The sequence below is a fragment of the Molothrus ater genome, chromosome 21 (genome assembly GCF_012460135.2).
Source record: "Molothrus ater isolate BHLD 08-10-18 breed brown headed cowbird chromosome 21, BPBGC_Mater_1.1, whole genome shotgun sequence".
Lineage (NCBI taxonomy): Eukaryota > Metazoa > Chordata > Aves > Passeriformes > Icteridae > Molothrus > Molothrus ater.
Genome location: NC_050498.2, coordinates 8,447,539 through 8,460,476, shown reverse-complemented (window position 1 = coordinate 8,460,476; position 12,938 = coordinate 8,447,539). Strand labels below are relative to the sequence as shown.

The 12,938-nt window shown below is 48.5% G+C and overlaps 1 protein-coding gene across 1 annotated transcript in view; it reads right to left on the bottom strand.

Moving 5' to 3' along the window:
* Positions 1 to 1,083: 1,083 nt before the first annotated feature.
* Positions 1,084 to 12,938, bottom strand: part of RPH3AL (rabphilin 3A like (without C2 domains)) — a 31,682-nt gene continuing 19,827 nt past the window's right edge. The window contains 3 exon segments of the mRNA XM_036395211.2: positions 1,084 to 3,415; positions 9,435 to 9,617; positions 10,798 to 10,911. Of these exon segments, the coding sequence (XP_036251104.1) occupies positions 3,381 to 3,415; positions 9,435 to 9,617; positions 10,798 to 10,911 (332 nt within the window). The 3' untranslated portion in view covers positions 1,084 to 3,380.

Genomic DNA, 12,938 nt, shown 5'->3' with positions numbered 1-12,938 from the left:
CAGGATTCAGAGGAAGAAGCTGACACTGCCCAGACAGAATCCTGTGTTTGAATGGAATTTATGCATCATGGATGAGCTGTATGAATATGCAACAGGCTGTTGTTTTTAAGGGTTAATCCTCTGTTAATGTGGGTCCTTTTTCAGGCTTATTTTGCCCAGAGGCAAAAGGTACCCAGACGTCTGTAACTCTTTGTTTCTATTGTCTCATATCGTCCTAATTCAAATTGTCCAAATTATCATTACTCTAGTTGTATTACTATTTTTACAACCGTTTTATTACTATTAAACTTTTAAAATTTTAAAAACAGGTGATTGGCGTTTTACACACCCAAACACCAGCCGCTCACCCCATCGCTCTGGCCACAGACGCCTCTAACAGGTGAAGCACTGCCCTCCCCTCCCAAAATAAAGTGTAAAAACCAACCAGGGGAGCTTGGCAGTGCCCAGGCAGCGTTTCTGACTCGCAGAGATCCCACAGCTGACTCTCCCATCTGCTGGCTGTTGTCATGGCAAGCAGGGAGGGGAAGCAGCAGCACCAGAGCTGCTCAGTCCTTGACATGCTCCATCCTTGGCCTGATGGCAGCTCCCCAGCACAACAATCCCAGCAGCAATTACTGAGGAGCTTTTAGAGCAGGGGAAAGCAAAAAAAAAAACAGATTAAAAAGCTATTTGAAACCTTGAGGCTGAATGCTGAGGGCACAGGAGAGCCAGGGCTGTGTGAGCTCAGCACACAATGGGGAGACACAGAGGCACTTCTTGGTGTCCCTGCTTGTCACAGAGCCTCGGGAGGCTGTGGGGACAGCACTTGGCAAAAGGACAATTGCTGCTGCTTTGTGAGTCTCGGTTGCAGTGTGGAAAAGCTTCAGGGAAGGGCCGAGGAGCTGATCTGTGTCCCTGCCAGCCCCAGCACCAGGCACAGAGGAGGGGACAAGACAAAAGGTGACTTTCAAGTGCAGGATTCAATTAAAGTCCAGCCACACCAATCACAATTCCACTGGCTGGGTTATTGTCTTACCTCGCTGGAGGATTTGGAGAGTATCTACAAAAAAACTTCTTTACTGTTTCAGGAATGGCAAGGAGCTGTTACTGAGCAAAAGCTTTATTGTTTCCAGTAGTAAAACACCACATAAAAGTTGTGAGGGATGGAGGTGAGAACAAGAAAATAATAAACACAAATGACCAGAGCAGACTAAGCACATTCACTGAGCTCTTCCTGCCCACATTGAGCTGGCTCAGAAGACAGGTACAGGTTTAGGGTAATATTCCAACAAAAGCCACAAAACACAACCAAGAGAATCACCACAAAGGGAAAAGTGGTCTTCAAAATAAAATAATGCACAGAGCTGCAGATGTTCCTCTATCACATTCAGTTGTGCCTGGATCACATTGTCCAGGACCAGATCCTTCCCTCAATCCAAGAGGAGTCTTTCCACAGCTGATTGAACAGTTCTGGTTTGAACTCAGGTGGAATTACCCCATGGAGTTAAAATACACAGGTAAGAAAGAAAAGTTTCCGGCCTCACTAGCACCAGAGCAACGTCAAATTTATCTCTGAGGGTGTTTTATAAAAGCTGGCCTCAGTTAAAAACCAAGCTGATGCCTCACAGTGGCACAGCAAGGACTCCCAGGCTCCTGTGCAGAGCTGGCAGCCCATGGGGTGGGAAATGAGGGTGGGAATGGGGACACCAGAGACCTGCCTGCACTGCCCTGGAGAGAAGCACAAGGGACAAGGAGAGTTAGAAATGACACTCAAGATTTTAAAAGCTCTTTCCAACTCAGTGTAGAGCTGGTGATGAGAAAGGAACAGGTTTAAGGAAAACAGAGTCAATTCCTAAAAGTCTTTTCCCTTCTCCTTGTGCTGTAGAATTAACTTTGCCTGGCAGGCCAGGCTGAGGCACTGCACTAATGAGCAAGGCAAGAATCACTTGGGTTGTCAAAAGCTTCAAGGCAAAACAGAACTCTTTTTGGTGCCTACACACACTGGAAATTGAAGACCCTACAGCCCTGAAACCACACCAGTATTTCAGCTGGAGTTCCTTTTTCAGCTACAGCTGATGGTTTTGGCATTCCCCATTCCACAGATGCAGTTAATGGCCAGGTTAACAGCAGACCATGCCATAAAACATCTCTCAGTGGAGAACAACCTCATCCTCTGCTCTCTCCAGCACTGCTGGTGTGCTCCTCACACTCAGTGATTTCTTTTTCTGCCATCTCAGGGAGCCCAAAGGTTTTGTTTCCATTTGTAAAAGGGCAGGAGCAGATCACAGAGGGAAAGGTGGGAAGCATTTCACCAGCAAGCTGCCACAGCACATGACCTGGGGAGCAGTGAGGGAATGGCCTCTGTTGGGCCTGGCTCATCTGGAAAGCAAGCCAGGGATTGATTTCCCATCTCCTGCCAGAGTGTTCCAGCACCCAATCTCATTTATCTTCATCCTGCAGCCATTTGTAAGAACACACACTACATGCACACAAAGTGCCCAGAGCAAAGGGAAACAGAACAAAAGAGAAATAACCAGGGGAAAGGCTGACATTAATGGGCACAAATTGCCTTTAACTCTGTGATTTCAGAGGGAACTTTTTGGAATCCTTTGTTTCTTCATAATAGACAGGTCGGGTCCAAAGCATTTAATAAAATCCACAGACTCCCAGTGTGGGTTTTGTTCAGGCCTTCAAAGATCTAATTGCTCCAGAGATGTGAGGTAATTTGATTTTTCTCATCTGTCAGGCCTTAGAGGGAAATTGTCCATTCTGGAGGATAAGCAGGACCAGGGCATGCAGTTTTCAAGAGCCTGACTCATGATGACACCACCAGAGTCAGCCAGATGCTCAAGACTTCCAGGAAAAAGGCAAAAGAAGGTGTGCACGTGGGAGGGGAATCTGCAGAGCTTTACAGGATAAAGTCATTTGAAAGCTTTTATCCCATTTGGGCACTCACAGGCAGCCAGCTGGGCTGGGGTTTGGGGGTGTGCTCCCCCCAGGAGCTGCAGCAAACACATCTCCCCTGACCCCCACCCTCCCATGAGCACAAGGGGAGTGAAAAAATCCCAGCAAAACCCTCGGAGTGCTCCTTTACCCTGAGCAGAGAGGGAGGGAATGGGAGCGCAGCTTCACCAGGTTCATCAGGGGCTTCTGGTTCCTGCTGCTCCCTCCAAACTCACTCCAAGCAGAACAACCGACAGCAAACACAGGGATGGGAGCAAATCCCAGCCCCAGGCTCTTTGCTGGGGCTCTCAGGGTCAGGCAGGGCTGTCCCAGCTGCCACTGCCTGTGGAGCAGCATCACAGAGTCACCACTGGCAGCAGCTCCTGTCTGGGGTGGGATCTGAGGAATGGCAGTGCTGGATCCAGGAAAAGGCAGCTCCATCTTCACCCCCCTCAGAATCAGGGCCGCGTTCTGGTGTGGGCTCCTCGTTTGCCTTCAGAAAAAAAAAAAAAAGAAAAAAAAGAATAAAAGTTTTGTTTGGAAAGCAGCGAAGGGGAGAGGCTCCACAAAGTTATTTCACGTTGCTTTTGTGTGCTCAGTGCCATTTTGAGAGCTCCCTAAAAATAATAAAGAGAACATCTATGCATCATTAGTCCAGCAGTCAGAGCCCATTAGACTCGATTAAAGGAAGAAAAGCCAGGGGAGGGAAATGTGGAAAGGAGGAGAAATGAGGAGTTGTGCTGCTAGAAGTGGCCCTTCAGTACATGTTCCCAGGTCAGAGAGGAACCAAGGCTCAGCTCTGAGGGGTGGCTGGGCAGATCTGCCATGAGACCTTCCTGCTCTGGGCCACGGACAGGAGCCACAGCACAGGGACAGCCCCAGAGCTGGGGATGGGCACAGGACAGCCCTGCTCGACGCCAGATTTGGGCTCCTGTTGACTGAACAAACCTGAGCTGATCCCTTCAGTGCCCTGGCCAAGCTCAGGCTCTGCTGGGACACCCTGCTGCTCCTCCTGGAGAAAGGACAGGGGAACCACAGCACTCAGTGCCAATTGTTCAAGGCAAGAGGAGTCCCAAAGCAAATTCCTCCCAGCAGCTGCTGCCTGACATCCCTGCTGAAAGATAACCACAGAACCTCTCCCTGTGTTTACAAAGACTCCAAAATCCACTTTTCACTTCTATCTGGCTGACTTCCCCTGCTCTTTCCTTCCTGCTTTGTTTGCAAAGCTGCCATCAACTCCTGCCCTCGGCGCTTTGTGCAAAATGCTGAATGGGAAGTTGGAGTGAATGTATTGCAGAGGGCAGAGAATGAGTCTGAGGGGGTGGGGACAGGAGGCCAGACAGGCTGTTTGATCAAAGACCAAAGCACAGACCTCTGCAGTGGGAAAGGAGGCACAAAAACAGGAGTTTCATCCTCAGCAGCAGACTTGTTTCCTGATAGATTGAGTGAAAGAGCTGAGAGAATGAATCTTTGTCATCCCTCTATTTTGAAGGAAGAAGCCTTCAATTTAAAACTCCATAAAGAATTACAGGAGTAGTGAAAGCAATTTATTTTTTAGTTACTTGAGCCTTTATTCGCTTAACTCCGAGGCGGGCTTGAAAGAGCAGGAAATGTTTTGCTTCTTCCACTCGAGGATGAAAATATTTTAATTCCCTCAAACATGGAAAGGGGCACAGGCTTCTCCTGAGGTTCATATTTACAAATGCATTGTATCTGGAATGCAAACTTGAATCGTTTCCTAATGCTGCCACTACCCAGAGCTATGTTTTATTTATAAGTACAGCAGGACCACTCGGTGCTCTGCGGATCTGAGGAGGCAGAGACAGCTCAAAGCTCCTCAGCCATGAAGGCACAATTCAATTTTTTCACTTTGGGGAAGACAGACAACTTATCCTCCTCCTTGGCAGCAGGAAAACTCAATCCCAGGGAGCTCTGAGCAAAACAGCAGTGCCCAAAATGTGATGAGGCAGCCAGTGAAGGGAGCAGAGGCTTGGATGGGTGTGGGTGAGGGTCTTTCCTTCATATCTGATCCCCCTGTCCTTCCCAAATTGTGCCCTAAATGCAGGCAGAGGGAGGAGGAGCAGGGATTTCCCACCTCTTCCAGCCTGCTGCAAAACCAGCCCTGGAAATCCACACAAACAAGGAACAAGCCTGAAAACATTTCAGCAACTTTCTCACCAGGCACAAGAAAACAAAAGTCAACTCCCCAAAGACTGCCATGAAGCAAGTAATTAAAGAAATTACTACCTCATTTGGAGCCTAATTACTGTTAGGACAGTTTTTTTTCCCTTCCTACATGGAATGGAGTAGTCAGACCCACTGAAGCAAAATGCTACCTCCTCATGGTCCCTGAGGGAGCAAAGCAGACATCTGAGAAGAAGAATGGAAGTGAAAATAGAAGTTAATGCTTTAACTTCAAAGATGCCCAGAGAATTTCCTGCCACAACAATAATGCTGGATGGCTCTGCCTGGCTCATGTATTAACAGCTTGAATATTTATGAGCAAAAGTGGATGCCTAGCCAGCCAGGGAGGCATTGAGCCCACAGGGAGACACCACCTCATTTCTAAATCCAGTCAATTCCTGAAAGACAGGGCATAAATCTCCCCAAATTAAGAGAGCTGGGAGCAGCACTCCCTGTCCATCTCCCTCAGCTCTGCTCAGCCTCTCCCAGCACAAAGGAGGCACCCAGGAGACGTAGGGGAAGGGTTCAGGCTGGACCTGGTGACATCTGGGGATCTTTGCAGCAGGTCTCACCCCGTGCCTGCACACCAGAGCATTTCTGACCCTCAGCAGGCAGTGCCACCCTTGTCTCAGCTCTGTTTAACGCCGCTCTGTTGAAGTGCCAGCTGCTGCACCACTCTTTAAGTATTAATGATTTAGACAACACATTGGCAAGCAGGCAGAGATGGGGAGGCTGTGATTTGCACTCACTCATCAAGAGCTTCTCTCCTGGCTGCCTCTCAGAGCTGATTCCAGCAGGAATCAGAGCTTCTGCAGCCCCACAGCCCATGCCAGGCTGGTTCCCCACTCCCCAGCAGCCAGCTGCTCATGGAACAGCCAGCAGGATTCACCATTTCTGGGGCAGATTCCTCAGAAGATGCTGAGAACCCCATCAGCTGGCACCCATCAGTGCAGAACTTGCTGCTGATCTGAGGGGAGATGACTTTGGTTTCATTTACCCCCTGCAGCAGGCCCAAGCTTGGATTTCTTATCTCCATTAAAAGCTCTCCCTGGGCTAATGAAAACCACTGTAAGATACTGATCATTTCTTTGTTTCATTCTGTTTCATATTCCCCTTCCTTAATAAAAACATCATAATCAACACAAGTGAGGATTTTGCTCTTTTTTAAGGCATCTCTCAGCATCAGCTGTGCAGCCAGAGCAAGGTGAGTCACCTGCCCTAGCTGGGAGCAAGAGGGAAAAAGAAAGGAAGACTGCTCTTCTTCCATATGTGCAAATTTAATTTTCTTTAGGATAAAACCTGCTTCAGGACAATGAGTGTGTGACCTTCCTCTTGAAAGCTATCAGGTCAGAGCAGGCACCTCCAGGAACTGCAGCTTCAGAAGCAGAGGGAGCAGCAGCCCCTCCGAAAACAGGGCTTTTGAAAGGCTTTGAGAGCAGGTGGTAAAAAAATTAAAAAAAAAATAATAAAACTGGCAGCCTCTCAACTCACCACTCTTCTGAAACTTTGGCACATGGGCTGAGGTTGCCTCAATCCCAATGCAGCTCTGACAATGAGTCATTTTATGACAAACTCCAGGCTTCATTATCAGCCCCAGGAAAGCCCAGGCAGGGCTGGAGCAGTGCACTGGAAACCTCCAACCTCTCCTTAAGAGCTCCTTGTCCTCCCCTGGCCAAAACCCTGCTGCTGGCTTGGTCTTCAGACTGAAAGAGCCCAGGACAGTGAGAGCAGCTGCTTTTGCAGCATCTGTCCCCCGTTCCCTGCTCTGGAGGTGGCCTGGGATCTCAGGATGCTCCGCAAAGCCGCACTTGAGAGCGGAGTTAGAGCAGAGGTGAGAAAAGAAGTGCAAAGAAAGAACAACACCTGAGGTGATAATATGGAGCAAAAATTGCTCCTGACAGGGCGTTCTAAAGGTGCAGAAAATCAGCTTTTAACAGCCCCATCCTGCAGCTGAGGATCAGCAGCTGAAATGAGGAAAGATCTTTGCCCTTGCTCTGCTCTTAGGGCAGGGCAGAGCTCAGGGAAGGGAAAGGGCAGGGAGAGGCTGGGAACCCTGAAATCCACCACTCTTTAAAGATCTCAACAGCAGGAGCAGCCTCCTGTTAGTTGGCAAAGAGAGGCACCCAAAGTGCTGATTTCTTGCCTCCCTGCCTGGATTTGGGGGGGCCACAGAGCCCCTGTACCTTGAGCTCTGCTCTGAACAAAGCAGCCCCTTCTGCAGGAGCACTGAGAAATAAATGACCCCAGACATAACAAAGATCTTTACAGAAACTCCCTAGGCAGCCAACCTGGCTTAACCTTTTCCTTAGCAGGATCCTCTCTGCATCTCAGGGCCAGCTTTAACTGGGCTCAGGAGGTTGCTGCAGTTTTCCTTTTTTAAATATCAGCCCATGCTGCCTGTCACTTCAGCTCTCCCCCATCTTCACAGGGAGATCCCTCTGGAAAGATCTGACCCCTTGTGCCAAGCTTTGCATATGGAGTTTTTAGCAGGAAAATGGGGGGTTTTTCTTTCTTTCTTTTTTTTTTTTTTTTTTTTTTTTTTTTTTTTTGCCTCTGAAATAGAGTTTGCACTGTCATGGCCAGGCAGCAGTTGGCTCAAAGAGCAGGCAGAGAAGCTACAGAACACTGAGTACAAACACATTGTCCAGGAGTGGATCCATCTATCCACCAGAGGCAGCACCCAAAGGGTCACCTGCTGTCCACCAACACCCATTCCAACCCCAAGGACAACCTGCAGCTCCCCTCCACAGGCAGCAGGAATCCACCCTCTCTAATCCTGCACAACAGGAGCTTAAAATAAACCCCCTAGGGCAGGCTCTAATCCAGGGGGAGGAAGGACAGAGCAGAAGAATCACTTGTTTGGTTTGTCTGGTGAAAAACTAAAGGAAAACTGCCAGTGCCTGGAAGCTGGGGAGGGAGGGAAGAGCAGAGGAACAATTTTGTGCTGCCTGTTTCTAGCAAGAAGAGAAGGGAGGGAGGGGGACCACGGCTCCCTGGTGCACTGAAGGATGAACCTCCTCTCTCTAATCCAATTTATGCCTCAACATGGCCAGCACCAAGCAAGGCTCAGGAAGAACAGCAGAGGCAGTTCAGAGGGCAGGAATGCTGAGGAGGGAGCGGGGCTGGATGATAACTTGAGGGGTTAGTGACTAAATTAGTGGGAACTGCAGAGAGAACACATTTGCATCTCTTTCAGCTGCTTCAGGTGTGATAGCAGCCTCTGCTTTCCCAGTCACTTAATTGTTCTGAGGTTTTTTGAGGGGGAAAAAGTGTCTTTCTTCTGCACTGCAGAGTTCTGGGAAGAGCCATGCTTGGCTTTAAGAGCAACTTCACTCCAGGAAAAATGTTACTCGGTCTCATAAAGCTGCTGGACTTTGCTTTGCTTCAGGAGAAGCTCCATCTGTTCTGCTGGCTCTGCAGGACACAGAGGAGCTCTGCAGGGCCACAGCCCCAGGCTCTGAGTGCTCCTGGCCGTGGGTGTAGGCAGCTCCCACCCCAGACCATTACTCATGTTGCAGAAAAGCTTTTGCATTCAGGGAAGAAAGTGTGACACTGTGACAGCATCTGCTAATACGAAAAGAAAAGAAGCAGAGTGGCACAATGCCAGTGCCCCCATGAAAATACACTCTCCCTGGTGTCTGCTGTGAGATGTGACCAGGAATAGAGCAAAACAGGCTCCCACTTAGAAATAAAGAAGAGAAAACTTCATTAACTTACAACTATATGTAAAAACAAACACACAGAAAGAATGAAAACCTTCCAAAAATGTTTCCTCCTCCCCCCAGCAGATTTCCAATACATCCATCCCTCAGATCACCAACTCTCAGTCATCACCACCCTTTAGATAATCAATTCTCCGTTCATCAAGGGGTGAGGAGTACCTCTTGTGCCATAGGCTTCCCCTGGAAACACGGTTGAGACCTCTTGACCACAGCATCCCAAAAACCTCACTTCCTCTCAAACCACGACACAGAGAAAAGTGATCCTAGGGCCACAGCTTTGTGTGCCTCTGGCAATTCAAATTGTCCAAATTATTATTACTCTAATTGTACTACTATTTTTACAACCGTTTTATTACTATTAAACTTTTAAAATTTTAAAAACAAGTGATTGGCATTTTTCACACCCAAACACCAGCTGGTCACCCATCCGCTCCGGCCACAGACGGCTCTGACAGAGGAAGCACTGCCCTCCCTTCCCCTCCCAAAATAAAGTGTAAAAGCACACAAAGCCCTTGGGAAAGCACACAAAGCCCTTGGGAAAGCTGTGCTTTCAGGGGGTTCAGCCCCAAGAAGCAGGGGTGTGCCCAGAGAGGGGGTGCAGCTTACCAGGGCTGCTGGTGCCGGCGTCGCCGTGGCGCCTGTCCAAGGCTTGGTCACCCTGGCCGCTCTCCGTGGGGCTGAGCTCGGCCCCCTGCTCACTGCCCAGGCTGCTGTGGCTGCCCCACAGCTGGGGACACTGCGGGGGCTCCAGGGCTCTGCTCCTGGCCTGGCTGGGTCCACTGGTGGGTGCTGTAGGGACAGGACAGAGACGAGCTGAGGGCGTGGAAGGGGGTGGTGTTGTATTTAGGGGAAGGAATAATAATCTGGCTCTGTGTTCTCAGAAGGCCAATTTATTGTTTTATGATACTATGTTATATTAAAGAATACTTTACTAAACTATACTAAAGAATACAGAAAGGATGCTTACAGAAAGCTAAAAAAGATAATAATGAAAACTCGTGACTCTCTCCAGAGCCCCAACACAGCTTGGCCCTGATTGGCCAATAAGTCAAAATAATTCACAGCAGAAAGCAATGAAACAATCTCCAAACACATTCCAAAGGAGCAAAACACGGAAGAAGCAAATCAAATAATTATTGTTTTCCTTTTTCTCTGAGGCTTCTCAGCTTCCCAGGAGAAAAATCCTGAGCGAAGGGATTTTTCCAGAAAATGTGAATGCAGAATTTTCCAGACAATGTGAATTCAGAATCCACAGGATGTGGATACTGAACTGGGTCCTACAGGGAGCAGGAACATCCCAGCTCCAGCCAGGAGCCCTCAGGAGCAGGGTCAGCCCCAGTTCTTGTGCTCTGCTCCCAGGAAACACCAGTGATTCCAGGAGTGAGGAGCTGGCCAGGGACGTGGTGCCAGGAGCTGTCACATTCACATTTTCTGAAAAATCCCTTTGCCCAGGATTTTTCTCCTGGGAAGCTGAGAAGCCTCTGAGAAAAGGGAAAACAATAATTATTGATTTGCTTCTCTTGTGTTTTGCTCCTTTGGAATGTGTTTGGAGATTGTTTCATTGCTTTCTGCTGTGAGTTGTTTTCACTCATTGGCCAATCAGTGCCAAGCTGTGTTGGGACTCTGGAAAGAGTTTTCATTCTTATCTTTTTAGCTTTCTGTAAGCATCCTTTCTGTGTTCTTTAGTACAGTTTAGTAAAGCATTCTTTAATATAATATAGTATCATAAAATAATAAATCAGCCTTCTGATAACATGGAGTCAGGTTCATCATTCCTCCCTGCCATGAGGGTCCCCACAAATACAATAAGGAGCAGCTCCCAGCTCCTGGAATGCTGCAGGCCATGGAAGGAGCCAGGGAGAAATCCCAGGGAGAAAGGCTCAGACCCTCACCCAGCACACCCAAGAGCCAAACACTGAATCACTTCACACCTCCCACCCTCCAGCCACAGGGAAGTGCAGCTCCTCACCCATTCCTGCTTGGAGCTTTCTCCCTTGAGAGCCTTTTGATCCCACAGGGCCAGGTTTGTCATCCAGGCTGGAGGAACTGAGCTCCGAGTCGCTCTCACTGTCACTGGAAACCACTGCAGGAGAGATCAGGGGGAGGAGAGGAGACAGACACTCAGCCACAACATCCACAACACTCCCCAAAGAGCTGCCAGATGGATCCAAAGGGAACAGGAACAAACTCTGACTCCCTGCTCACGTCCTCCCTCCCCAGAGGAGACCCTTCCTGCTGCTCCTTCCTCCATGAATCCTCTGGAAATGCTGGAAATCACCACAGCACGAGGTGGTTTCACTCCTTGCAGATGATTTAGAACTCTAGAAGGTGCAGACACCACCAGTGCTTCTCTCCTAAAGCTGGCTGGGACCACGGGGGTGTGGTGCTTGTGGGGTCCCCAGGATGAGGTGAGAGATGAGAATTTGGCTCCATGTTATCAGAAGGCTGATTATTATATGATATGATATTTTACATTACTTATATTATATTACATTATATTATACTATATTTTACATCATTTACATTATATTACATTATATTACATTATATTGCTATACTAAAACTATACTAAAGAAAGAGAAAGGACACATCAAAAGGCTTTAACAAGAATGAATAATAAAAACCTGTGACTCCTCAGAGCCTCGACACAGCTGGACCATGACTGGTCACTAAATTAAAACAATTCCCATGGAACCAAATCAAACAATCACCTGTTGGCAAACAACGTCCAAGCCCCATTTCCAAAGCAGCAAACACAGGAGCAGCAATCAGAAAATTATTGTTTTCATTCCTCTCTGAGGCTTCTCAGCTTCCCAGGAGAAAATCCTGGGCAAAGAGGATTTTTCAGAAAATGTCCTGGTGACACGGGGGTGCTCCTGTGCCGCTCTCTGCTGCCACTGACCCACCCCAGCAAGCCCCCTCCTCCTGATATTTGCTGCCTCCCACCCAAAGTGGCTCCCTGAGGGATGGTACAGGGCTGGCTCCTGCTCAGCTGCCCCTGCTCCACCCCTGGCTGATGAGGGGAGAGGGGTTGTTCCCCTCCAAGCTGCATTTCAAGTGTGGCAGGGTCTAAGAGGAAAACACCAGATAAATCCTGAGCACATCCAACCATCCCCATCAGCAAATTCTGTTACTCCAGCATCCCCAAAGCTCCAAAGGGTCACTCCTTTTCCTCAAGGAAACTCTTCTCCTGTTTCAAAGCTGCTTTTTTTTCTCCTCTGTGTTTTTCTTCCCCCTGAATCCTGGCTCTCTTCCTGCTGCTTTCCACTCCCCATATTTTCCAAAAGAGCTGGAGGAGCCTCATTTTGCCAGACCCAGCTTCCCAAAACTGGCAGGTTCTTCCCACTTTTCCATGCAATTATGCAAACACCTCTCCTGCTTACACTGGTGTAAAAGATAACTCGACTGCCAGCTGCTCTGGGTAAAATTAAAATAATGTTTTTTCCCAATTCCTGGGTTTTTGTGGTGGTTTGATCTCAGAACAGAAATGGTGGGGCTGAGGAGGAAAGTAATGGGAAAAAAAATCTGGGTTTTGTTTGAGGGATTGCACTTCTCCATCTGAGCAGGCAGATACCAGCTCTCCTGGCAGCCACTTCAAACAGCAGGTCACAACTCCTGGTGAAAAGTACAAAATCAGCCCACGAGGGATGTAAAGTAGGTAACACTGCAACCTGCAGCCTCTCCAAGGATGTTTTTTAGACCCACCAGGCCATCTCCAGAAGCTCACACTGCAGTGAGAAGCGATTTTCTCTGTGGGGATGTGGGTGCAGGGGAACAAGGTGACACCCCTGGGGTAACACAGAGCTGTCAGCTCATCCCTCTGTGTCAGCCCAAACCCCCCAGCACTCCCCAGGGCAGCAGGATGGGAATCCCTCCCCTTGCACAGAGCAGGAGCTGTCAAATATTCCTGCCAAGCACCTCTGCAGGCACTGCTGTATTCAAAGATCTGTGCTACACAAAATATTTCATTTAAAATAAAGAGGAAGGAATACCTAAAGTAATGCTAACATCTCTGAGGATATTAGAGTTGGCAGCCAGTGTTATTGCAAAGCATTATTGAAGTTGCCCTGGCAGGCAGCTCCTCACACACACCCTGCACAGCCTTTCCCT